The 24,448-nt window shown below is 44.1% G+C and overlaps 2 protein-coding genes across 3 annotated transcripts in view; both read right to left on the bottom strand.

Annotated features, from left to right (window-relative positions):
• The window catches only part of YEATS2 (YEATS domain containing 2), a 48,088-nt gene extending 47,962 nt beyond the window's left edge, over nucleotides 1–126 (bottom strand). Inside the window, exon 1 of the mRNA XM_039380130.1 lies at nucleotides 36–126. The gene's annotated coding sequence lies outside the window, so the exon portion shown is untranslated. The remainder of the gene's footprint in view (nucleotides 1–35) is intronic.
• Nucleotides 127–2,519: 2,393 nt separating this feature from the next.
• KLHL24 (kelch like family member 24) lies at nucleotides 2,520–24,396 on the bottom strand. Of its 2 annotated transcripts, XM_027741222.2 has the most exons (8): nucleotides 24,166–24,395; nucleotides 22,224–22,317; nucleotides 17,775–18,762; nucleotides 12,691–12,875; nucleotides 11,596–11,714; nucleotides 10,358–10,546; nucleotides 9,738–9,926; nucleotides 2,520–8,597 (listed from the first exon to the last, which is right to left on the bottom strand). In XM_027741222.2, the coding sequence occupies exons 3-8, from the start codon at nucleotides 18,692–18,694 to the stop codon at nucleotides 8,397–8,399; spliced, it is 1,803 nt and encodes a 600-aa protein (XP_027597023.1). In that variant the 5' UTR covers nucleotides 18,695–18,762; nucleotides 22,224–22,317; nucleotides 24,166–24,395; the 3' UTR covers nucleotides 2,520–8,396. The 2 variants fall into 2 exon arrangements, with proteins under 2 accessions (XP_027597023.1, XP_039236074.1); XM_039380140.1 differs by lacking the exon at nucleotides 22,224–22,317 and having other exon boundaries at nucleotides 24,166–24,396.
• Nucleotides 24,397–24,448: the final 52 nt, after the last annotated feature.

Raw genomic sequence — 24,448 nt, 5'->3', positions numbered from 1 at the left:
AGGGCTGCCCCGCTCCCCGCCGCGGGGTCACACACCGGCCGTGCCCCGCCGAGAACCGCCTAACGCGGGCCACGACCCTTCCCGTGAGGGGGCAGCGCGTCCCGCCGGGGCGGGAGGGGCGCGGGGCAGGACCCGCAGCCGCGAAGCCGGGCCGAGGCCGCCGCGGGGCACGGTGTGAGTATCAGAGGTGTCCGGGGTGACGGCGGTGGCGGTGCCGCCGCGGGGCGCGGAGGGCGGAGCGCTGCCCGCGGCCAGTCCCACGTGCGGCGGCGCCGCTCCCCTCCCCCGCCGCGCACACAAAGCCGCCGCCGCGGCCGCGCTCCCGCCCCGCGCCGCTCCCGCCCCGCCGCTCACCCGCGCTCCGCCACTGCCCGGCCCCGCCGCCCGCACCGGCCGCCCCCGCCCGCCGCGCCCGCGCCGCCCCGGGCGCTCAGCGCCGGCCCCCGCGGGGCCGTCCCGCCGCCGCCGCCGCCGCCATGAGCGCAGGGCCGAGCGCCGCCCTCGCCGCCGGGGCGGGTCCGCGCAGGCGGGCAGCGCGCGGGGGGCGGTGCCGGGCCGTGAGGGGCCGTGCGGGGCCGTGCGGGGCCGTGAGGGGCCGCACCTGCCGCCGCGGGGGCAGAGGGCGGCGCGGGGGGCGCGGAGCTACCTCAGGGAAAGGGTCCAGCCGGGCCCGTGGCGCTGTGGGGGCCCGGCCGCGCCGGTCCCGCCGCGGGCGAGGAGCGGGCTGTGGGCAGGGCAAGGCTCGCCCGCGGCACCTCGGGGTCCGAGATGGGCGACGCGGCCGCGTTCCTGTGTGGAGAAACGGGTGCAGTGCCCTGATCCGGACTTGCTGCCTGGAACAACGGTGTTTTAACGCGTAATAGAATTTGGGGAAGACATTTTAACACGGAAGATACTCCACGAAAGGATGATGAGAAGGGCACTGAGGTGCTGGAGCGGGTCCAGACAAAGGCGACGGAGATGGTGAAGGGTCTGGAGCACAAGTCCTGTGAGGAGCGGCCGGGGAGCTGAGGGTGTTTAGCCTGGAGAAAAGGAGGCTCAAGGGTGACTTTATCACTCTTTACAACTCCCTGACAGGAAGCTGTAGCCTGGTGGGGGTCGGGCTCTGCTCCCAGGCAGCATGAGACAGGACAAGAGGACGTAGTCTCAAGCTGCAGCGGAGGGGGTTTAGGTTGGACATCAAGAAGAAATTCTTCACATAAAGGGTGATTCGATATTGGAACGGGCTGCCCGGAGAGATGATGAAAGACTGGGTGTGACGCTTAGTGCTCTGGTCTGGTTGACATGCTGGTGTTCAGTCAGGTTGGACTTGACGATCTCAGAGGTCTTTTCCAACCAAAATGATTCTGTGATTATATGATTAGCAAATGGAAAAAAAACCCAAACAAACCACTAAAAGCAAGAAAGGACGCCTGGGCTGATGAGGTGCAGGATAGCAGCAGCCCACAGCACATGCCACCTCACAGCCAGGATGGCAGCCCTCACCTGCCCTTAAACAGGCTTCACAAAAACCTTGTACCATACTTACTGCTCACCATGCTTCATATTCTCTCAAATCAGAGCTAAAATTGTCCAAATTAGTGCAGTTAATGCCACAGTTTGGTTTTCGCCAGGCTGCAATACCTGTCAGGTGCAGCTAACGGCATTGATGCTTTTGTCTGGTAGTCTCATGGTTCGTGCAGTGAGCTGTGAACCAGCATAAATCCATGTCCTCATGGATTTGCAAACTTATTTATGAGGCCACTAATTTGCAAGTACTTGAATGTTCAAGGCTTAGCCCTTAAAATCCTTTTTTTTTTCTTATTATAGGACCACTACTAGGCCTCTTTTCAGAACATTTCAATGTTTTAGGGAAGTAAGCAAGATTAAGATTGCACAAAGAGCAAGTTCTGAGACAGATCTAAAATACACATTACATGGAAGAGGAAGCCAGGAGTACAACTGGTATTCCACTAGTATTTGTAAAAAATGTGGTATTAAATGATTCCTCTCAGTTCAAGTGTAATAGTACCTCTCCATCACAGTCTGACCCGCTTACTCTGCCATCTGGGAGCAGGACCTTGAGATGGCCAAGTAGCTAACTTTAGGAAAATAAACTTTCTATGATTCTTTCCAACCTGTGTTATTGCCAGTCACCTTCCTAGTGTTATGTGACCTCTTCCTGATTTCCCATGCTGGTTTTGCCTTCCAAGTCCACTCACGTTCTTTTCTCATCACAGTACCCAGGACAAACAGGATTTCACATGCCACCCATGTTTTTTCAGTTTTCTTTCAAGTTTACTCATCTACACAGCCTCCAGCTTGCCTTTATTCCCATTGGTAATAAGTTCTGTGTGAGGACAGAAAGATGAGAAGGGAAAACACGTAGACTGGGAGGCAGAAGAAAGATCAGTGGATAGATAATGCACAAGGGGCAGAATCCAACAAGTTAAATGACCCAGAAAAAACAGGAGGGAGGTTCCTCCTTGCTCCACCGAGCCCCACCCTGGAACTTCTCATAAACTAAATAAACCACAGTGAACTATTCAAAAGGCAAATGTTTATTAGGTACACTGAACTTTAAAAAACTTTCAAAGAATTATGCAAGAAATATATTTAAATATAACAGGTGTTATTGCAATTGTGCTACATAACAAAATCACTTTTCTACTGTCAGCACAATCTGAAGACCTCAATGTTATATGCAAGACACGTTACATTGACTCTGGCACACAGTAAGTGGTCTGAGCTTTCCTGTTCAATCACTTGTGCTGCACCAGGCTGTTCTCCAGGACAAGATCAGCTCTTCGTGGAACTACGGCTTTTATGTTTCAGTAAATAAAGGAACTGGCAAGGAATAACCCAAACTGCTGTTTTCCTCAGCAAAAAAGGAAAATCAAAACATGATTTCAGGCGAAGATACAGTATCATATGAGTAACAGTTCAGGAGGTAAACTCTCCTTCCATGGCCAAGTAGCTCCTATTAATCCGACTCCAAATTGCTACAGGTGCACCAAAGGAGAATGACTCATAGGTCCAGCATTTACATAGATGAAATTAGTAATAGTACATTACATTCAAGTCTCTTGATTTGCTTATTGCCATGCTGCACCACATTATTGCTTCATATTTTGTATCTTGAACAAGAGGTTGATGACTTCAGAGAGTTCAGAAATATCATAGAGGCTACTGACTAAAACAAGAAACTGTACATATTAAGGTCAGGAAGTCAAAGACTAACCTCAGTCCTTTGTCACTGAGGTGTGCTGGAAACAAAAAATAGAAAAAAACAAATACTGATTTCCCTAGATTATATCTGCCATAGCACTGTATAAATGGAAGCACTCTAGGCATATCCTAAACAAGAAGTGTAACTATTTTAATTAAAATGAATGGCAACATTTATTTCTCTTAGAGGGACATCAACAGTCCAGACAGTAAGACCAATCCTAATAAAGGTACAAATAGGGAGAAGTAATCCAAGCTCTTTTTCACAATAGATAAAAATATAGGTGAATTTAAGGCACAGGTCTTTTCAAAATTAACATACATTCTTTTCTTCAAAGCTAAGCATACAAAGTAAGCTATAATTACATTATTAACAAGCTGTACACAGGGGCTTTATGTGCCTCACTTATAACAGCACTATCAGAAAATGATCAGAGAATTATTCACACGCAGATGTTCACACACAAACGTGAGCGTAGACTGGATCCCTACAGTAGAAAAAAGAAATGCTCCTGTAATAGTTTACAGTTCTCAGACAGTAACACTACCAAGGCTGTATACTTTGATGAACTTGGGTAACGTTAGTTAGGGAGGAGAGCAAAGGCAGCGTGCAGAGAACACGAGTCACTTCCTGTCTGGGGGTGGTAGGAGCCTGTTGTGTGGCAACGCTCAGTAGCACTGACATGGTCATGATGAACTGACAGCCACATCCCTTTTTTATTAATGCTATCTGAAATAATTCCATACTGAGGAAACTTGTGTGCCAAACATACTAAAAAAAAATTTAAAAATCACTGCTTGGCTCCCAACCAGACAGCAAATTTCTGCTTAGAAATCTCATCTTACCATTTAGACTCCTTTTCTGAGTATACGTTGCTCAGATTTTTTTAGCCAGGCACAACAAACCTTTTCATTTGTACTTTCTTGTGTGCGTGCGACTACATCCAGATGAAAATATTCATTGTGCCTCACAGTGATCACGTCTTCTGAGTTTCTTAATGCTCTTGGATTGGTTTTTGCCATCTTCTGTGGAAGGAATAAACCCCACATCTACTTGCCTAGTTGGGCAATTCAGAAAGCTGATCCTTTGGCTTTTCTGAGCTCTGCCACTGGCAGAGCATAATCGTATCTGCACATCTATTGCTCCAGCTGAGTTCACTGAATGGAGACACAAAATATTTTTACCACCTGAGTTTCTGCATCTGGAATTGCAAACTTGTGAGCATCCAGAACACCTTGGTTTCAGCAAGCCCAGCCACATGTACAAACCCCTCCTGCCACCTCTCCGCTCCAGCGAGTTCCTCTTGTCTCGTCTCTTTGGAGCTGGACAAAGCTCACGGCTCTGCCCCATCGGCCTCGGGCAGGAGGGGAACCTGAAGTCACAGGCAGTGAGCAGGTCTCCTGCTTCTCCTTCTGTCCTTACAGCTCAAGTAAAGAAAAACCAAGATAAACTGAGTATTTCCCTAAGATAATGTGGTGAACTCAACTATTCTGAGGAAGAAGCTGGAACAGACAGCGGTGTCCTTACTCTCAAGCTTCCTCTAAACCTCTGTCAAAGTGAGCATTTCCTCTTCCTACATCATGAGCCTCTCTCAAAAATTTGCAGTATTAAAAATATCATTTAAAAAGCTTCAGTAAATTATGATAAGGGTCCATATCAAGATGATCTGCATTAACATCTCTGCTTCAGAGAGTACCACAAAGCAATCTTTGATGAGAACTGCATTGGTGCAAATTAAAAAGTGCTCAATCTGGACCCCTTGGTGCTGGAGTGGAAAGCACAGTGCCCAATTCCCAAAATGCAGGCACACAGTATAAAATGACTCATCTGATGGAAGAGATTCCACAAATTATGCCTACTTAAGCATTATCAAGGAGGGAGCCTACAAGTACAACTAACATGATTCCCAGGAACTGTTCCGTGCTTGATGGCTGTAAAAGGGGGAAATGCTTCAGCTCAAAGCAGAAGGCTGGAGGCTGCTCTGTACTGCAGTACTGAAATTGGTGATTCAGAACCTTCCAGAACCCCGGCTGTGAGGAAGCATCAACTTTCTTTTCAATTAACATCACATTACTAAGAACAGAACTGGACATCAAAATGGAGAAGAAAAATATTTACTCATTCCTGTTTAGTGAAGACAATGCTTAAAAATTATTTTTTAGGTGTTACTTGGAGATACTTGGGCCCTCTTCCCATGTGTGGTTGGACTGAAGTTACATCTTTGTGCAGGTGCTCTAGAGCTACCAAACCTGTCACCATTTATGATGGTGATTATTTTGATTAGAGTACATGGCTTTAATAATTTTCTTCCCTAGCTGAGACAAACCCCTTCCACCTTCCCAGCTTCCTGCTCAAGCCCATAAACTACAAGCAGCTAAATATGCATAATAGTGACAGTTTAAATCTTGGAATTCATTTATACCTAAGTGAAATGCATTGGAGAACAGGTGGCTCAGGAATGCAACTTCCAAATTAATGCACCCTTCTAGAAAAATGGTTCATTTTCATTAAACCAAAGTTGAATCATTCCTTTTCTAGCACATCTAAGAATAATTGTTGTAACAGAGCAGGCCATAAGTGAAAATTATTTACTGAGTTAACAAGCAAGAAGAAAATCTCACTGCCTGTTGTAAGGAAATCATTGCATAAGTAACTGCCATTAAGCAATGCTCCACATCTGTAACTGCTCAGCACTGAATACAGGTTGTCAGGAATTGTAAGCAGAAGTTTTCTTCTGCATCTACATTTCTGCATTTACTGTTCATTAAACACTGTCATTTTCAAAATAATAGGTAACAGTAACAGTACATAAATTGTTAGAAAAGACAACTAAACTATAAAATGCATCTTCAAAACCATAGAAAGCAGTATCTTGTTATTTACAGAGTAGTGCAGTATTATAAACACAGATTAAATGACACTGTTCTACACCTACAGAATAAGGACTGTTAAAAAACAGTTTAGCATGACAATCAACATTACAAGTCTGAATACAAACAGGAAGAAATCAAAGGAGAGTATTTTTCAAATTGCATCTCTAATTAAGTGCTCCTAGAATTTTTGACATTTTCATTTAAAATGATGGCACAAGCTATATACACTGTTAGTATATAGTATGAGTTACTGGGCAATTACCATCGCAATCAACAGACCTTATTCACAGGTACTGAAATTGCTTTTTCAAAGTATAACTTGGTGAGCAGAAACAGAAGGAATTTAGAAAAGGATTAATTTATCTGACTCATTTGTCTTGCATTACCGAGGGACTTTCTTCTTAGGGCAATGTGGATGTACCTGCTCAGGAACTGACTTCCTGATCAATCACTGATATGCAGAGATTTGTATTCTATCAGTATTCTTATTCAGCATATACAAAGCAGTGTTTGGTTTCAGCCAGAAACTGAAATTTGTGTCCTTTCCTGAGGTTACAAGGCAATGCATCCCAAAGTGCAGCTCCCAGTGCTCTTTAAAAGTCATGACCATGTTACCGAAAACGGTGACTCCCAGTTTGGCACAGCTTCACTGAGGGTCAGAATTTCCATCTCATGAAGAAATACTCTGGGAAAACACATGAGGAAAGTCCAGTGGAACAAACAACGTTCCAGATATGGTGCTTATTTTCACCCTCCGAGCAATCACAGAGACCAGAATCCTGAGGCCAGGGCTGGCTCTGCAGAGATTTTATGGTTTTTCTTCTGCCCTGGCACTGACCAACTTCCTTACTGGCTGCTGTCCTCAGAATTCCTTTAAAAGGCAGTTCCTGAGGTTTTTGGTGATTAACAGGAAATTGGTACAGACAATCCTATTCATTTTCCAACTCTTAAGTGCTATTTCAGTTTTTATGAACTCTGTGCCTCAACTGTACAACTGCGCACTGGAAATAAAGAGACCTAGAACAGAAATCTAGAGAAGACTTAAAAAAAAATACCTTTACTGAAAAAAAACCTAAAAAATGGTGGTGTGTGTCAAAATACAGGCGCTTCCTTGGCTTCAAAATTATCCAAAGTATGTCATATGGGAGTCACCTCATATGGCTACATGGACAGGTCCACAGATATTTTTCTGGTGACAGTAGGGACCTTCCCAGAGCTTCTTTATCTGTGGTGAAACAGTTTATATGGTAGTTTAACTGTACTGAGTGATTGTCTGAAGAAAGGCCAAGAAATACTTGGTGGATACTCTGCCATCTCTGCAGATGAGACATCCAAAAAAACAATTTATAAGCTGTAGGGCACAACCCAAGTCCTAACTCTATCCTCAGGTAATTTATAATGTGATTCAGGTAAGTGGAAGAATCCAGAGTCCATCATCTTTTATTTCTTTAATAGAGATACTTCGCAGTGAGCAAAGAGAGAACCCAGTAACCTTCAGCCTTCAGCCATACTGCTCACAAAGGTAAAAACTGGGACTCAAAATTTGCTTCACAGACACATGGCCTACACCCCCCTGGTTTTCCATGTCATGTAGCCTTGTACTTCTGATGGACATCTATCAACACTATGAATAAGGTCCACAGGGTTAAGGTACCTGTCATGCAGTGTGTTGTGGTGGCTCACAAAACAACCAGTTTCTCCTTCAGAAAAAAGCATTCCTCAAAGACTCTCCTATTTGTCCTATGTAGCTTGTTTTGTTGACGGTTTTTGGGGTTTTAATTCCAAACCATGCATGATCTGACATTGAATCTGCTCGGTTAAGCCAAGTAATCTGCCTGCAGGAATGCTGCCTACGAACTACAATTATTTAAACTTTTTAAATTATAAATAATTATCTTAGATGATTCTTTGGGATCAAAGAATCTATTTTTCCCATTAGCAGAACTGGAAACACCTTGCAGATATTGCTTCTTAGGACAGAGGCACAAAAGCTTGTGAAGGCACTTTCCCCAAAAAGCTTCCAAGATTTTAATTACTAATCACACATAGGGCAAATTTGCTGACCACTAGTACAACATACTGTTACTGCTCTTGTATCAGAGTCCACAGCAGATAGAAATGAACTCTGGTTACTGGGTAGGTTTGGAGACTTGTTTTGTCAGTTAAATGAACCCTTTTTCTAAAGGCACAGGATATAATTTTCATACGACACTTAGGCAGGGAATTCCCACTTCAGGAATCTTTAAAAAGCCTGTCTTGCAGCAGACCACTGGATTCATTCATGCAGTTTTCTTCTTTTTTCAGGAAAAAAAAAATTACAGTTTAAAGCCTTTTTCATTATATCTATGAATGGTCACACAGCCATGATACGATACTGGCCTGGGCATGGCTGCTACTCCTGTGATAATGCCCGTTGCAGGGTCATAACAAAGAATAGTGTCTGTGGCTTCACCATTTTCCCGTCTTCCACCAAGGATATAGATTTTTCCATTACACACAGACATGCCACAATTCTCCTGTTTCAAAGAAACACAAAGGAATACATGATTATCTAAAAAGCAAGACCTTGATTCATGCATATCTGCTCCAGTGCAGGAGGGCAGCACTGATTCCTGTTTGTAAACAGGCTTATACTATTTCCTCCTGAAAGGGCCAATGCAGAAAGGACAATAATTAGAGAAAGCAACAGCACAATCCTACAAAAAAGACTAGTTCAGGTCTAAGCCTTCACTACATAGCTCATACAAGGGATACAATGGAATTCAGCTGAACACTGTACTTACCATTTAAAGATCTGAGATAGGGAAAGGAGGAGAGAACAAAGGTTTTCAGAAGAGGGACCACAGTAGGTACTATTTATGCAAAAAACGGGAACAAGGAGAAGCATCTTAGAGGAGTAACAGATAATGAAGAGGGATGTAAATGGGGAGAGGAAAAAAAGGCATGACTAAAAGGAGTGCATAAGAGAAGACTGTGCTATGTCTTACTTGAAACACCAATAGGATTTTATTTCTTCCTTAAAAGCAGGCATGGAAAAAATATTCAATTAAATAGAGAACTCAGATCAAAACAGAGGAACAGAGGGAAGGCCAGGAAAAAGAATGAAGTTCTGTTAAGGTAATACCACAGTAATAACATCAGGAAATGTAACTGATACCTGTATACTTTGCTACAAGGTTAAATTCTTGTCCCTATGTGGCAGTGACAGAGCCCTCACTACTCAAGTCAGAAATTTTCTGTGCTATACAAAGGGGCTTTTTCACACTGTAAAAACAGCCTTCAATATTTGTAGTTACACTGAAAGGCTTTAATCAATTACAAGGAAATTACTATCTTCAATCTAAATCAAAACATGCAGCAGAACCTGACAGAGTTAATTTCTATACAACTAAAAATTCATCCATTATACTGTTACCCTCTTCTCCAACAGTAACAGCTCCCAAAGTTTGGACTAGCTAATAGTGATGACCAGCTGAAAAGCTACTGGTATAGAAAATTCTTCTGTGAGGTTTTGAATTACACAGAAGAAGTAAAGCAAGAAAGGAATCAGAAATGCAACTGTATCAGAGTTAAACAAGTGCATACTCATTTCATGCCAAGATGATAATCTCAAAAACTACGTTTCAGCTGTGTGCAGGTCTTCTACTGTTAATTACCTGTCTGCTGAACGTGTTCTGTACATGCATCCAGTAGTCCTCAATGGGATCATAGCAGTAGATGGCTTTGGTGAGCCCACCAGCAACGTAGATCAGGTTGTTTAAGGACACGGCCGTGATACATCTCTTGGCGATGGGGATCGTTGCACGGAGCAACCAAGAATTGGTGTCAGGATCGTAAGACTGAACCTGAAAACAAATACAAGCCTTTCACATTAACAGCCTAACTGAAGTAACAGCCTGGCATGCCCACACAGGTTATACAAGGAGAGACAAAGAAGCAGTGCCTGGTGGGCAATACCTCACCCAGAAAACGAAGTCAATATAAATATAGGTCCATATATCAATGTCTAAACACGCACTTGTATTTGACATTATTTTCTGAACACTCAGGTTTAAGAATTCACAGAACTTGTGAAGCCAGTGACAGTATCCATGAGAAACATCACAGGAACAGCATCTCCCTGAATTAACATTTTCTATTCCGTATTTTTTGTATTATAATAACACCATACTCCCTTCAGCAAAAACAGTTAAAGCGGACCTCTGCAGGATCTGGTTTTAACCCAGCAATGCTGTTGCCTGTGGGCAGAAGATGCAATACAACACAACTCACTGACCTTGTCAGAACAGGTGTTGTCATCAGGCCCACCCCCGATGACAAAGAGTTTGCCCACACAGCTGGTCACAGCCGGGGAGCTCACGGCCTCTTTCAGGGGAGCCACCTCTGTCCAGCGGTTGGAGAAGGAGTCGTAACACTCCACACTGCTGAGCCGGTTCTGCCCGTCATAGCCCCCAACCACGTACACCTGTGCACAGGGGTGAAAACTGCCATTATTTCTTGGGTAGAGTAAGGGTTACATTTAAATATGAAATTAAATTAATTTAAAGCTAATTTGCTAGGTATGCGAAGGGATACTTTTCTCAGATTTTTAATATATACACAGGAGAAGAAGAATGCAGCCTAAAAACAAAGGGTAAAGACTTCCTGGAGAGTTCCATTCAGTCACATGTGGAATGACACTGCAAACACATGCCAAAGCATAGTATAATTAATACTACGATAGAAACTTCCTGTTTGAATGGCATTTGTTAGAAAAGGATTTCTCTGCATTTCTCTTTTTTTAGATGACATTCAGCAACAGCAGCAGCAAAAGTCCATCTGAGTTTACCTTTGCTTTTCGGTGTTCTGCTTTTCCCTACTTACTTACAGAAGTATTTCCTCATCTCAGTTTGTAAACTCTTCCCTGCCCCTTCTCTTATATTTAAGAAGCAGAACTCATTATTTATGTCCACTTGCTTCTGTTTGCTCAGCTGCAAGTTTCATCTCCACGAAGCCCAAGGGATACCACATGCACATCCTTCCTAAGTTTCACTAACAGAATCCCCACAGGCAGTTGATCCCATTTTATGTTCAGGCATATTCACCTTCAAAATACAGCAAATCCTCCTGTTTCCACACTGCATGTGTTCAGTTAATTTCAACATAAAACATTAAATAAAAGACATGACATTCAGAGCAGCACCAATTTCTGTTAATAACTGCAAAACTGTTAGACCTTTGACAGCACTTGTGAAGCACAGGATCATTCAGACGCTTATTTGCTTCCCAAAAATTTGCTTCTTGGGAATAAGACACTTCAATGATGAAAAAAAATGAATGACTGGGCAGTAAGATGATTTTCACGTCCAGGGGTAGTGTCTGACTGATAAAAAGTCTAATTGTTTGAAATATTAAAGTATTTTTTAAAGTATTTGATATGAAATACAAAGTAATACTAAAGTGTTTTCTCTACTGCTTTCTTATCTACATGAAAACATCCCGACTATAAAAACAATTAAAATATACTTCTCTTACTTTACCAAGAAGAACAGCCATTTTATGTCTCCATCTGCCTTTATTTAAGGAAGCAACTCTGATCCAAATGTTAAGTTGAGAGTTATAAATCCAGACATCCCGGCTATTGATTCTTCCACCTTTAAAAACAGAAATATGCCAATTTGAATACTTATTGTATGGGAAATGCTATTAACATGCCCCTCTACAGGGAGCAATGAAAACTTTGTATCACTTTTTGGGTGATATAAGGATCTATCAGTACCTATAAGTTAGACTGAAAAAGTAATTTCCAGTGGACTTCAAACACAAAAGCACACAGTGAGTTATATTCCTTATGTTTGCCTTCCTCACTGACATGCTGAGATCACATTAGATTATTTCTTGAATGCACGTGAATGGCTTTTGCCCATGCTCTGAATTCAGATTTCCTGTAGTGTCACTGCCTGGATGAGACACCCAAAGACTTATCCCCTGAAGTGCCCTATGGCACATCCCCAACACCCGCTGTTCCTCTGTCCTGTCTGTGCACATCTCCTTTGTTTTACACTCTGTTCAAATGACACAGGTACTACACACCCGAGGAAACAACTTCTTCGCCTGAACTAACTCACAGATCGTGGTGGCTAAACCATCAGCTGCACCCTGGAATTTTCCCTTGCTAAAGGACTGCTGGGAAAAGCCTGCTTGAGATTTTTTGCTTGTATTTTTCCCAGCTGTTGCTGCAAACAGTCTGCTGCTGTATTTTAAAGCAGTGTACTGCATGAGCTGGTCTCTTTAGATACAATTGATGTCCTGGAATCAGCTGTAAAAAACTGCAGAGTCATGCCAAACAAAAACTCCAGAAAACACTTTTGTTTACAGTAAGATTGTGCTGGGGCTGGTTTTCACCATTTACATCAGAAAATGACTTTCAGCCGAGCTTCTGGAAGTTCACAGTACAAAGATCTGCCACACTACTTAAAAAAATCCCAAACAACAAACAAGAAAACAATCCCCAATCAATCATAGAATCATAGAACGGCTTGGGTTGGAAGGGACCTTAAAGATCATCTAGTAATGAAAAACAATCAACCAAGAAAAAAAAGAAATCTTAAACTTTTTAGGATTGTTCACCTGAAACAAGAATATCATTCCGTAGAGCACACACGGCATACTCGGACTTGGTAAACTCTGGAAGTTTAGCCAGTGATTTCCACTCTCCTGTTACGGGATCATAGCACTCCGTGTACGGCAAATTAAACCCTCCAACTCGTTCACAGCCTCCAACAACAACTATCACCTCAGAATAACCAGTTGATCTAAAAAAGAGAACACATAAAACTAAGATGTAGGAGATATTTATTAGCACATAGAGGCCAAACAACATCGTCTTCAAAACTGTGTGAAAATCAAAAAATTTACTATTTAGTGTTAACTTCTACAGCAAAGAAAAAAAGAAGAGTAATTTAGCAAACAGAGGTTTCACTGTTTCCAGCTGTGTCGTTACACAGCAGGTGTCACTGACAGGTGCCCAGAGTAAGTGGTGGAGTTCCACTGCACAACGTTATATGTAAAAACTGAATAATTAAATAACACAGAAAGCCCTTACTTTAATAGTATTTTTACTTTGTGTACATAGAGAGATCAGAAACCAAGTTCAAGCAGGACCTGTTTCACAATGAAACCAGTCCTGACGTTCCCCCCGAGTTTTACAAAATCAATACTACTTTACTTTGCTTAAATATCCAAAAAGTTTAAAAGCTGAAGGAATATAGTCACCAAAATAAGAGAAAAGAAAGTGGCCTTAAAGCCAATGCAAAGTAAAGCAAAAAACAAGAGTAGTGACAGGAGGAAACATTAAGGAATGCTGAAATAAAAATTCAAGCCTAAACCAAAAATTAAAACTCAGTGTGAAAAAAAATTAAGCATTAGCCAGTCTGCAATGTACACAAGTAGGCCTTTAAATTCTATTCCACACATTCATTTTCCTTCTACTAACCAAATGTTTTTGTATTATACATATTCTACATTCACAGCAATAACAAAACCTCTTATTTATTAATTCACATTTGAATGTAGAGACTCAACCATCTTTGATGTGCAAATCGAACCGTGAGCACCTTTTATTCCTCCTCTCAAATTTCTAATTTCTTGTCAGCATTTGTCAAACTCCTTTCTTTTCAGGGCATTTTTAGATTAAAGCATTTTGCACTGACATATTTATTTCAAGGACTGCTGTCAATTAAGTAAAACTGAATGCAAGATTCATTTTATTTTTGATAAGCCTTTTTGTCGTGTCGAGCTTTGTACAATGATCCCAATGTGAACAGACATCTCACAGAACAGACAGTAATACCATTGCTGAGTACTGCAGTCTTCTCTCAAAAACAACAGACTCAGAACTGCCTTTGAGGTAAAAATTGCATTATATCCCCCTAAAGATCCTACTATAAACTTATGAACATATTCACCTATAAATCCTGATGAAGTTTTCCCCGTTTTGAAACACCAGAAACAAAACTAGTTAGCCCTTTTATCTCCTTGTCACCACAGGCTGTAATTTATACCATACATCTTTCTACTGAGAATATCGTCCATAGGAAAAGGCAGTGCTAAATGGTAACATCCTACAAGATGGTACAAATGAGATGTGTCTGAGGAGTGGCACTTACGCACCTGAACCAGGCAGAAGAAACTCTCGGCAGCTGCTCAGCTTTGAAGTCAGGCTCGTTCCTGGTTTCTATGTATTTACTGTTACCGGTTTTTGCTTTTTTGAGGAACAACTCTGAAAAGAATCTCTCAAAGGATAAGAGAGGGGAAGTTCCTGTGCCAGCAAAGCATTACTGAGGAAAAGAACTTCCGTAAAAGCAAGACACTCAACTCGTAGTTTGCCACAGAAGCAAGTCCAGATACACCAGCTAATTGTGGGTACAAAGAGGTTTGCCTGAGGATTACTTTCTAGATTAGAATCAAGGCCTCCACTCACATACTGAAAAGCTTAGTGTATTTTAAAAATAAATGAACCAAAAATCTTTGCCCAGAGAGCGCTCTTTATGAATTGTTATGATGAAATCTTTCTCTGTAAAGAAAATATTCATTTAGCACAGTATTTCAAACCTACAGAAAACAAAAAAATTTCCCAACATTTTAGTACCTGTATGACCATATTTTTTCTTCAGTTAAGAAACATTTCCTCCATTACATTTTCTTGGAAGAGTCATGCACTGTATATATTTTATGGTTAGTTCCTAAAATTTCTTTTGCAAATGACAAAGAGCACGTTACTTTAACAAAAAAAAAGTAAAACTGTGGTGGAATTACACAAAACCAACATACAGGCAAAGGCTAATTCCAGAAAAGAACTAAGGATATATTTGAGTGGAGGTTAGAAAAACCTGTGACCTCAACCAGTAGCACAGGAAGCCCTCCTTGTAGCCCTCAGAAGAAACAGTGTGAGCAAAATAACAGAGGTGTTAAAACAGGCAGTAGAGATTCCAGGAGGCACTGTCCCACCAGGAAGAGGTGCATAAAACAGAAAAGGGGGGGATGGAATACGACCAGCAGTGCCATGTAATTCCGTGCATTCCCAAGAGCAGGTTCCCTGGGGGTCCCAAGTTACACAAGGCGAGAACACCAACCCGCACAGCAAGAGCTGGGCAGAACTCCCGTAGTTCAAAGAGATTACATTCAAAATCATGGGAAGTTTGGAAAACAAATTACAGAAAGTCTGGTAAATCACTACTTTTTTCTTCCCCGGTGTTAAATCACTTTTGGGTAGTAAATGAAATAGCAGACAATATGTGAAGTGAAATAGAAACCCACGTCTCCTTGGGGGAAAATGAGGGACTACATTAAAGCTTTCTAAAGGCAACCAGAAAGGATGTGTTAAAATGTATAAACGCAACACTTCCAGTTAAAGAGAACACTCACGGGATGGTAACTAGGCAGGCTAAAAGAAGCTTTGATGGAAAAACTCAGAGGTAGATGAAAATCTGAAGACAACTCAAATCACACAGTAGGAAGAGCCTATGCTGCCTTTTGTATGGAAATGTGTTACTGCTCACTGCCTGGTCTCAGCTTGGAGATTTGCTGTGCAACACAACCAGAGGGGACAGGAGAGACTCCAAAGGAGCAGGAAAGACAGCCTCAAGATGTCACTAGTCCATAACTGAAAAGCTCTTTCAGAAAGACCTCACTTGTCAATGATGCCTTAGTGGCAAAGAGCAACGGTTATGCCATACTTTAACTTCAATTCCCTTCAGGTAACTCTTCACTGGCTTCAAAAAGAAAAAAAAAAAATCAACTTGTTTAAAAAAACAAGTCGAACTCACTTCACCCATAAGTGCATCCAAGCAATCACTATTTATTTCCCAAAGTTTCAACAAAAACACTGGTGTGGGAATTTCTTGTCCTGCAGCCTGTCTCCTTTTGGAAACAGTTTATATAGAAAAGAAATTGGAGGAAGGCAAGAAAGAAGGAAAACAGCTCTCCAGCAACCTGTCCTCTCCTCCCAACCCCCTGCCGAAATGCCCAGAAAAGGTGTGGTGAAAACACAGGAGAAGGGGGACCTGGCAACTGTTTTAAAATATGATCTCTTTTTGCTATAGGCAACAGAAACAAACAGGCAACAGAAACAAATGACAAAGAACTATTCCACGAATGTAATATAGAAAAGGGGAAAAAATTCCTGCTGGGAGGCCAGCCAGTTTTCCTCTTTGTAAATTACTTCTCTTGTTCCTGCCTACTTGAATTCCCAGTGCAGTTTAACAAGCTCAGCAGTAAAACCAACAAAACCCCCTGGCTTCAGAAATCACCTGTATTAGGCAGGGTACTTCATGTGCAAACTGGAGCACAACACTGAGGCTGCTCAAATTCTCAAGCACATACACACCACGCACTGGCAAAACTGCTGGGTCTGAGTGTATTTGCCTTCTTTAGCTAACTGAGTAATAGACACAGAATAAACATCACACCAAATACACTGCACACTGTCAGAATTCCCATGGTCCCTCCCTCAGGCTTGGACTCAGAAACAACGATTGCACCAGTTTCCAAACTGCCATGACCCAAACACTTCCAAAGACCCTCCACCACAGCACCGTGCAGCTTAGAAAATCTGGCAGCTTCGCTGCAAGGAGTTCAAGAGCTTCTTCTCTCATGGCAGGACTGAAGACTGGAAAGCCACTAATGGGGCAAACATTGCCAAGTATTCTTTTTCCCTCTTAAGGAAGCCTTTAACTGCTGCCAGAAAAATAAAGGTTCCCTGAACAGTCACTGTAAAGCAACCACATATGAGTAAGAGCAAGCAAAGAGGAGTAACTCCTAACACAATCTGTCTCGACCAGGTCATTGCATCACCTTAATGCAACATATGATTTTATAAATACAGCTTAAATCAGGTGGAGTTAACAATAAACTATTGTGTCAACTATCGTTGACATGAGGCTGGGAGAATATTTTTCAGGAAAAAAAGAATCATAACCACCATTGCTCATAAATGCCACTAATGGATTCTTCCTCATTTCTTTTTGCAACCTCAGTCACCTATTTGTGTAACGCATTATTAAGTGGTAGCAATTCTGAATTATTAAAATGTCACAGAATAAACACAAAATACTTCAGGAACTGTTTCATAATTCTTTAAAAATTACAATATTTGGTTTCTTTACAGTTAAGAACCTGTTCTGCTGTCTATTACGAATACATGTACTACTCCATCTGTAAAGTATTTGTGATGCAGCAAGGAAATGCTCTGAATACATAATATCCCCATCCACATCCTTTGTGGTGTGCTGGACACTTACATGACTTTGTTACAAAAAGAAAGGTTGGGAAATGCAATGGTGTACTTGCCACAGCACATGAAGTTCTCTTCAAGACACTGCTATTGTATGAAATACTTTAAGGTCTCCCCTAGCAAACATTAAACTTAAGGAAGTGTTTTACTTGCAAGGTAATATAACTTTACTTACCTGAAGAGTCGTTTATTTCATAGCAATAAAGTGATCTGTGCAGAAAGACTCACTTAACTCACATTTTCAAGACACCTGTGAGCTTCATGGCTTGTGGGGAAGTACTGAAGAGTAAGTGTAGCAGCTCCAGAATGCAAAGCAAAATAATCTGCAAGAGATTTTTCTCTGGGCATATGTATATCAAACATCTGTGCAACAAACTATGTCCTTCTCCTACAGAAAAAAAGAAAAAAAAAAATTCCTCACCTGCGTGGTCTAGTTCTGGGAGACATCATCTCGTTTCCAAGGATATGGTATCGTCTGGCTTCATGCAGGAGCTGATAGCACTCTGGGGAATTCTGGATCAGCTGGTCCACCTCCACAGTCTGAACGAAGTAGTTGGGGTGCAGGAGCGGGAGCCTGACGTGTGTCAGCAGTTCGTGGAGCACCGGCCGGCGCAGCTCCACGGCGCGGTACACCCAGCGCATCACGGCCTCGAACACCATCTCCTCCTTGCTGATCACCAGCTCGTCGCTGCAGATGTAATCAATGAGCTCATCCTTCCCCAGCTCCAAGAACTCTTCATGCTGGGACACATCCTCAAATGTCTGCAGCGCAAAATTCCTGCACTTGGTGAACAGTGTCTTGAGCGAGTGCGTATCTGCGAAGCGCTGGATTCCCAGGCAGTTGCAAGGATCCAGTTGCTCTTCCAGGAACTTGGCGCAGGCGTCACGCAAGACACTGATCTGAAAGAGACTCGATGTTTCAAAGAGATACTGCACGTTCTCTGTGGTGATTTTCACCTTGCCCGTGTACACGTACTGCAGAAAGCAATCCATGGCCTCGGCGAAGATGCCGTTGATCTCCACCAGCATCTCCCGGCTCTCCCGGTGGTCGTTGCAGAACATGGCTCTGAAGTAGCTGCTGCAGGCCGAGAGCACGGCGCGGTGGCAGGGGAACTCCCGGCCCTCCACGCAGATGATCACGTCTGTGAACAGCCGGCTGTCCCGGAACTCATTGAAGATCTGCAGGATGCTTTCCGCGTGGGATGATCCCGAGGAGAAGTCGAAAAACTCAGGGCCTGACAATGACTTTGGGTCCATTTCAAAAACTTTCCGCTTGGTTGCAGGGGAGTCTCGTATCCCACTCTCCTCTCTATTCAGTCTGCGTCCCAATATTAGTACCATTGTTACATCAGTTGGCTATAGAGTCATTGAGAAAAATTTGCAGAGTTTCTCCTTCTCAGTGCTACGGTCTGAAAAATTAAAACACTTCAGTTTTCAGTCTGGCACAACCTCAGCTTCATCACAAGAATCAGACAAGATACTTGTTTGGTCACTCTAAGAACTGGAGCAATTGTTGACCCTTCCTTGAGGTGACACAATATTACAGGGCAAAGTACCACACACCCTGCACAGGGCAGTGCAGCACTATCTGCCACACTTTAATTACAAAATATACCCAGAAAACAAGTGTCCTAGATGGCAAGTTCTGCATGTCCCAGCACCACTGGCATTGCATTAATGTTCAAGACAAAACCCTCAAGATCTCAGCTCTAGCAAATCACCTGACTAGGCAGAAGCCAAAGATTTCCTGGATAAAAATCCAGAGCCTGGACTTTTCACTTTTTTCAGAGTAATCCTCATTTCAGCTGGAGCCTCTGAGTGCTACTCTAACAGCACTAGCCAAAAAAGGTGTGTGGGGGAAGACTGAAATTCTAAAAATGAAAGTTCAGCTGAGAAATCACCCCATTTTCATTATAAAGTCTATCATAATGAAGTCTTATAATACACATGTTTAATGTCATTCTGTGATCTCAACAAACAACCTTGGCCATAAGTTTTTACCTGTTCATTCCTAACATCTAAAAATTAGTTCACTGATAATCTACAATTCAATTGCAAAAGAACGTAAACTGCTAGAACACAACACAGAATGAAGAATAAACTACATGTAAAACTACTGGAAATAAGAACCAAGGGGCAACTTGCTGAGAACATGGATATTTTGTTTCCACAGTACTACTAGAAAATAACTACTAGCAAAACTTTTTGCTGAAACACCTTCCAGTTTCAAGTACAAGTGTAAACGTTCCCCCCAATGTGCAAACACAGACTCACATTATCAGAGCACTGAGGTTACAAAAATCAAACACTCAAATGTTAGCATATGCCAGTAAGTTTCTGGGTGAAGAAAATGCAGCTGACTTTGCAGATAGTGCACGTTAGAGGCAGTGAGAACAACCAATCTAGCAGCAACAGGGCCTTTTGCCTCTGAGGAACTTAAAAAATACCTGGATAAATGGCCACCAAAACACATTTGAGGCAGCAAGAGGCAGGGCAAAACACCCTCTCAGACCTCACACTGGTACAATTCCGAATGCTTGTGATATGTCTGCAAGGACATGCACTGAATTATTTTAGAAGTTTTTTTAAAGGGATTTTCTTCTTTTTGTCTCCCAAAGGTTAAATTCAGTTTCCCTGAATACACAGCCAGGAAACTTCAACTCCTCACAGCAATTTCATTTCCTGATGTGCTTGCATCCTCAGAGCTGCAATTACCCAGTCCCAGACTGGCCACGTCATCACCTAATATAGAACACAATGAATGTGCTTTTTTTAAACAGCCTTTTTACATGGCACCTTTAAAAAGCACCATCTGAACAAACAGCAAGGAAAGAATGTGTGCTGTACCTTTACTCATTGAGAAAACAGGCTCTAAAAACTATCATTTTCCCTATAAAATTTTTTACACAAATTTACAAGGTAGATTCTTGGTATGGCTCATTCACCCTACAAAATTTTAATTTGACTTAAAATAGGGCCAGTTGTCGTTCTGATGCCCGAAAAACACTGTTGCAATGAGCCTATCTAATAACTGATTGCTTCAGAGAGACTTTAACGAGACATAAATAGACAGTCTGATCTGTAGCTGATACTCTATCCCATGTATTGCACAATGATTTTACTCAGTAGTGACGCAGGCTGGATACAAAACAAAACCAACCACCACCAGCAGCACCTCACCAGCAATGTTGCTAACACCCCTATCCCTTACACTGAATCTCATCTGCAACTAACTGCACACTACTAGCACAAGACAGTTGGCAGAAACAATGGATCAGCAGCAGAAAAGGGAAATATAACAATGAAAATATGAATATAAACCCTAAAGGCTTGATTCCAGCATCACAGATTTAAATCAGAAGAATTTCACAAAATGGAGCTTTCCCAAAGCAAGTTAGCCTGAAACCTCAAACAAGACCCTGACCCATTGCATGAAAGGGGAAAACACAGCAACTAAGTAACAAAACCTTCGAGATTAAATCTTTCGCATTATGTGAGAAGTTAAGACTTAAGACAGCACTGTATTATGCAATGGCTAATAAGGGGAAACAAGAGCTCTAGGTTAGGACTGCACATTGAAGGAACCAATGTCTTCTTTATGCTTGAACAACACAGAATTAGTGGTCAGCAAACAATTTATTTTTCTTAATGTCCCAATGGTTTAAAGAAATGGGGGAATAAAAAATAATCCATGGAATATAAACGAATCAAGGGGGTAAATATTGTACATTTACAAATAAGACACTAGAAAAGAAATCCAGTCCATTGCAGAACTTACTGCCTTTGAACGTACTATCCTTCAATCTCTGTGCAGCTAATCACTTCTGAGGTGGCTTCAGCAAAGCAATTTCACAGGCCTATCAGCAACAGTGTCACATGTTCAGCTCTATCACACATATGTGTGGCCTTCCTGCAAATCTTGCTCTGGCAGTTTTAAAGTGTCACCTTGCAGCTGCCTGCCCCAAACTGGGAAAGGCAGAGGGGAACCTGTGCCTGAGGTTGAGCTGGTTAGTGAGCAAAGGGCCAAATGAGGGGAGATATCCTTGTCTGCACCTTCCCTGTATACAGAGGTACCCTACCTGCCTACAGACTGCATTATAAAGCACCAATGATTTACAGAATTTAACACTTGGATCTCTTTAACAAGTTTAAACAAAACAAAAAACAAATGCATTTTTCCAAAAGGCAAGTACTGGGAATTATTAGATCAAAAAGAAAAAACAATGCAAAATGTATTGGATTGCTTGTCTGAACAAGGGTCAGCAAGGACAGACCTTAAGTCTGTTAAATCAGAGTCTGCCCATTCAAAAAACTGGAAAGCAAAACACAGATCACACTTCCAGTCAAGAGGTTTTAAAAATGCTTTACAAACACAGCCATGGCTCTAACACGGTTGCTACCTGCACATACACATATCTCTGAATTAAGCTGGGTTCACCAGAAGTTCAAGTTCCTTTATTTCTTTCACCTATACTGTCTGTAGGTCTTTCTGTACAAGATGTTCCTCAGAAACAGCCTAAGAGCCCCTTCAGAGGCTGGTAAAAGAGGTCTATAACATGTTTGCCCTGACACCTTCCAGCAGTAAATCCTCCTATGTAAATTACTTTCATGATGCACTAAACTCCTCCTTCCTCCACGAAACCTCCTCATGTATTTTACCCCTCTCCCTCACTGACAGCTCTGCCAACAGCTGGCAGCTGGTTCTGTCTTCCCTGTGTGTCACAGAGCTCCTTTGCCCCACCAGCAGAACTGACAGAAAGCAACAGAGGAAACACACGGTTGGGGCGAGGCCCTTTGGTAACACCTCATCATCAGCTGTGCCCGAGCCCTGCCCTCAAAGCTCACCCTCGGGGTGTAGTTTCGGCAGTACCTGAGGCTGAGCAGGGGTTGTGCTGCTGCCAGCGGAGGTGGCGTCCAGCCCGTGCCCACCGCTGCTCCCCTGGCGTGGCCGGACCGCTGACCGCCTGTGGAGGGAGAAAAGGAAGCGCTGGGAACTGCCCCGGGAAGGGCAGAGCCACCAGCGCAGCCCCAGTGCAGCCCTGCGGCCCTCCAGGGCACGGCTGGGGCCGCCAGACAGGCCGTGTCTGCTGCTCCCTGTGCCAGAGACAGCACCCCCGAGCTACCACAGCCAAATCCGCAAACACAAACGGTGTTTTCATTCCCAGGCACGGGACCTGCAACTCAGGTTTGGCCAATCCTAATTATTTCGTGATTTCAGGTAACACGATCTGCAGGCGTGCTTCATCTCAGATGGCTGGTTACCACAAGAGTCAGAGAAAACAAACTCCAAGTGTATCGACTGCAGCTCACTGGCTAAACCACAACACGTGCTCTTTTTGTTTTTAAAGGAAGAGAAGAAGAAGAAAAAAAAAAGAGTAACCTCTTCCTCCAGCAAAAAACAAACACATTTATTTTTGTCTTTGAGATACAGAAAAAGACCCCAAAGTTGTTAGTTTTAAAGCACTTTTTAAAAAAGAAAAATTATTCTTGTTTTACAGGAGAAATTGAGCATTTGCATATCTAAAATAAAAAGTCTTCAGGAATACCGAGTAACTAGCAAACAAAAATTCACAGTTATCAAACTGGTAAGGGATTAGCTGCACTGTAGAAATTTTTTATTGTAATGTAAGGTACTATTCTGATTCTAAAAAAGAATGTCAAAATTCAAGAGTAATCCAAGCTAATGACACACAAAACCAAGCCTTAAATGCCCTCTAAAGTCACCCAGCAAAAAAAACAGGAACTGATTTGGACATGAGAGTCATGATTATTAAGTAAAATCAGAACAAAAACATGTGGCGAAAAGGAACACCTTTAAACTGTGCAGAAATCTTCAGCTACCCTTCAGTAAGTGAAGTCCCTGAGAAAGGCACACACCCACTGGAGGGGGAAGAAAGGAGGGGAAAAAAGCACACTGCGTAGTATTGTTCATGTATGGGGAAGAAACCGTGAGACGTCACAATCCTTTCCCGATTTTGCTAAAACAAACTAAACCAGAAGCCGAGCCCCGGCCACGGCCCCATCCTGCTGGTGGGTTCATCCAGATGCCCTCACACCCGACCCTGGGCAGTGCCCGCCGGGCAGGAGCGCGGCCCGGGCACGGCTCATCCACGGGGCCAGGAGCGAGCAGGGAGCGCTGGAGAACGGACCTGTCCGCACACAGCCCGGGCGAGCTGCCGAGAGCACAGCTCGGCGCCGGGGCGTTCTAGCCGCTCCTGCAGGGAACAGCGCGGCCCCGAGCCCACTGAGGGACCCAGGGGCTGGAGGCGGCGGCACAAAATGGCTCCTCCCGTCCCGCCCTCCAGCTCACCTTCACCCCGGGCCGCCCGGCCCCGCCCTCCCGCGCTCCGGCCAATCGGCGGCCGCGGCCCCGCCTCCCCCCAACCGCCCGGCCAATCGGCGGCCGCGGGGGGCTCCGGGGAGACCCGCGTTACGAAACCTCGCGGGCGGCGCGGGGGCAGCGGCGACCCCCGCCCGCTCCGCCCGAGCGCCGGCACCGGATCGGGCCGGGCGGCACCGCAGCGCCCCGCCCGCCGGGCCCGCTGCGCGTACGGGGCAACAACCACAGCACACGCACAGGGCATACACACAGCCGCCGTCCCGGCGCACCCGCGCTGCCAACATCCCTTCCCCGCCGTGCCACCGCCGCCCCGCGCTGCCCGCAGAGCCGCGGACGCGCTGCCCCCGCCGCGGCGATAACGGTGCCGTCCGGCCCCGCGCCCCGGCTGTCCCGCAGCAGCCCCCGCGCCCTCCCCGGGGGCTCCCGGGACCGCCGCCCGAGCCCCGCGCCCCCGTCGCGGCCCCGCACTCACAGCCGGGAGCGCCCCCGCCGCGCTGCACCCGCGGGAGCCGCGGCCGCCGGAGTCGGGTCGGTTCCGCTCGGTGTGAGCGCAGGGTGCGATCCGCAGCGGTGCAGCGCTCGGGCCTCTCCGCCGCCGCTCGCGCTGCCAGCGCCGCTCAAAACAAAGGGGCCGGCGGGGCATGTGACCTCCGAGCCACCGCACATGATGTCACCGCGCGGCGCGGCGCTGGGAGCTGTAGTCCCGCCGCCCCGCCCGGGCACGGCGCCGGGAAACGGGGCTCGGTGTCCCGGGA

The sequence above is a fragment of the Pipra filicauda genome, unplaced genomic scaffold, assembly GCF_003945595.2.
Source record: "Pipra filicauda isolate LSUMZ 115617 unplaced genomic scaffold, ASM394559v2 scaffold186_size1760508_pilon, whole genome shotgun sequence".
Lineage (NCBI taxonomy): Eukaryota > Metazoa > Chordata > Aves > Passeriformes > Pipridae > Pipra > Pipra filicauda.
This window is presented reverse-complemented; position numbering and strand designations above follow the sequence as displayed.

What these genes read in the sequence shown, in the direction of transcription:
- KLHL24 (XM_039380140.1), bottom strand. Translation starts at nt 18,694, where the DNA reads ATGGTACTAATATTGGGACGCAGACTGAATAGAGAGGAGAGTGGGATA. An exon ending in GAATGATATTCTTGTTTCAG is followed by an intron (nt 11,715 to 12,690) that starts GTGAACAATCCT and finishes CTGTTTTTAAAG; the next exon opens with GTGGAAGAATCAATAGCCGG. An exon ending in TGGCTGTTCTTCTTGGTAAA is followed by an intron (nt 10,547 to 11,595) that starts GTAAGAGAAGTA and finishes CCCTGTGCACAG; the next exon opens with GTGTACGTGGTTGGGGGCTA.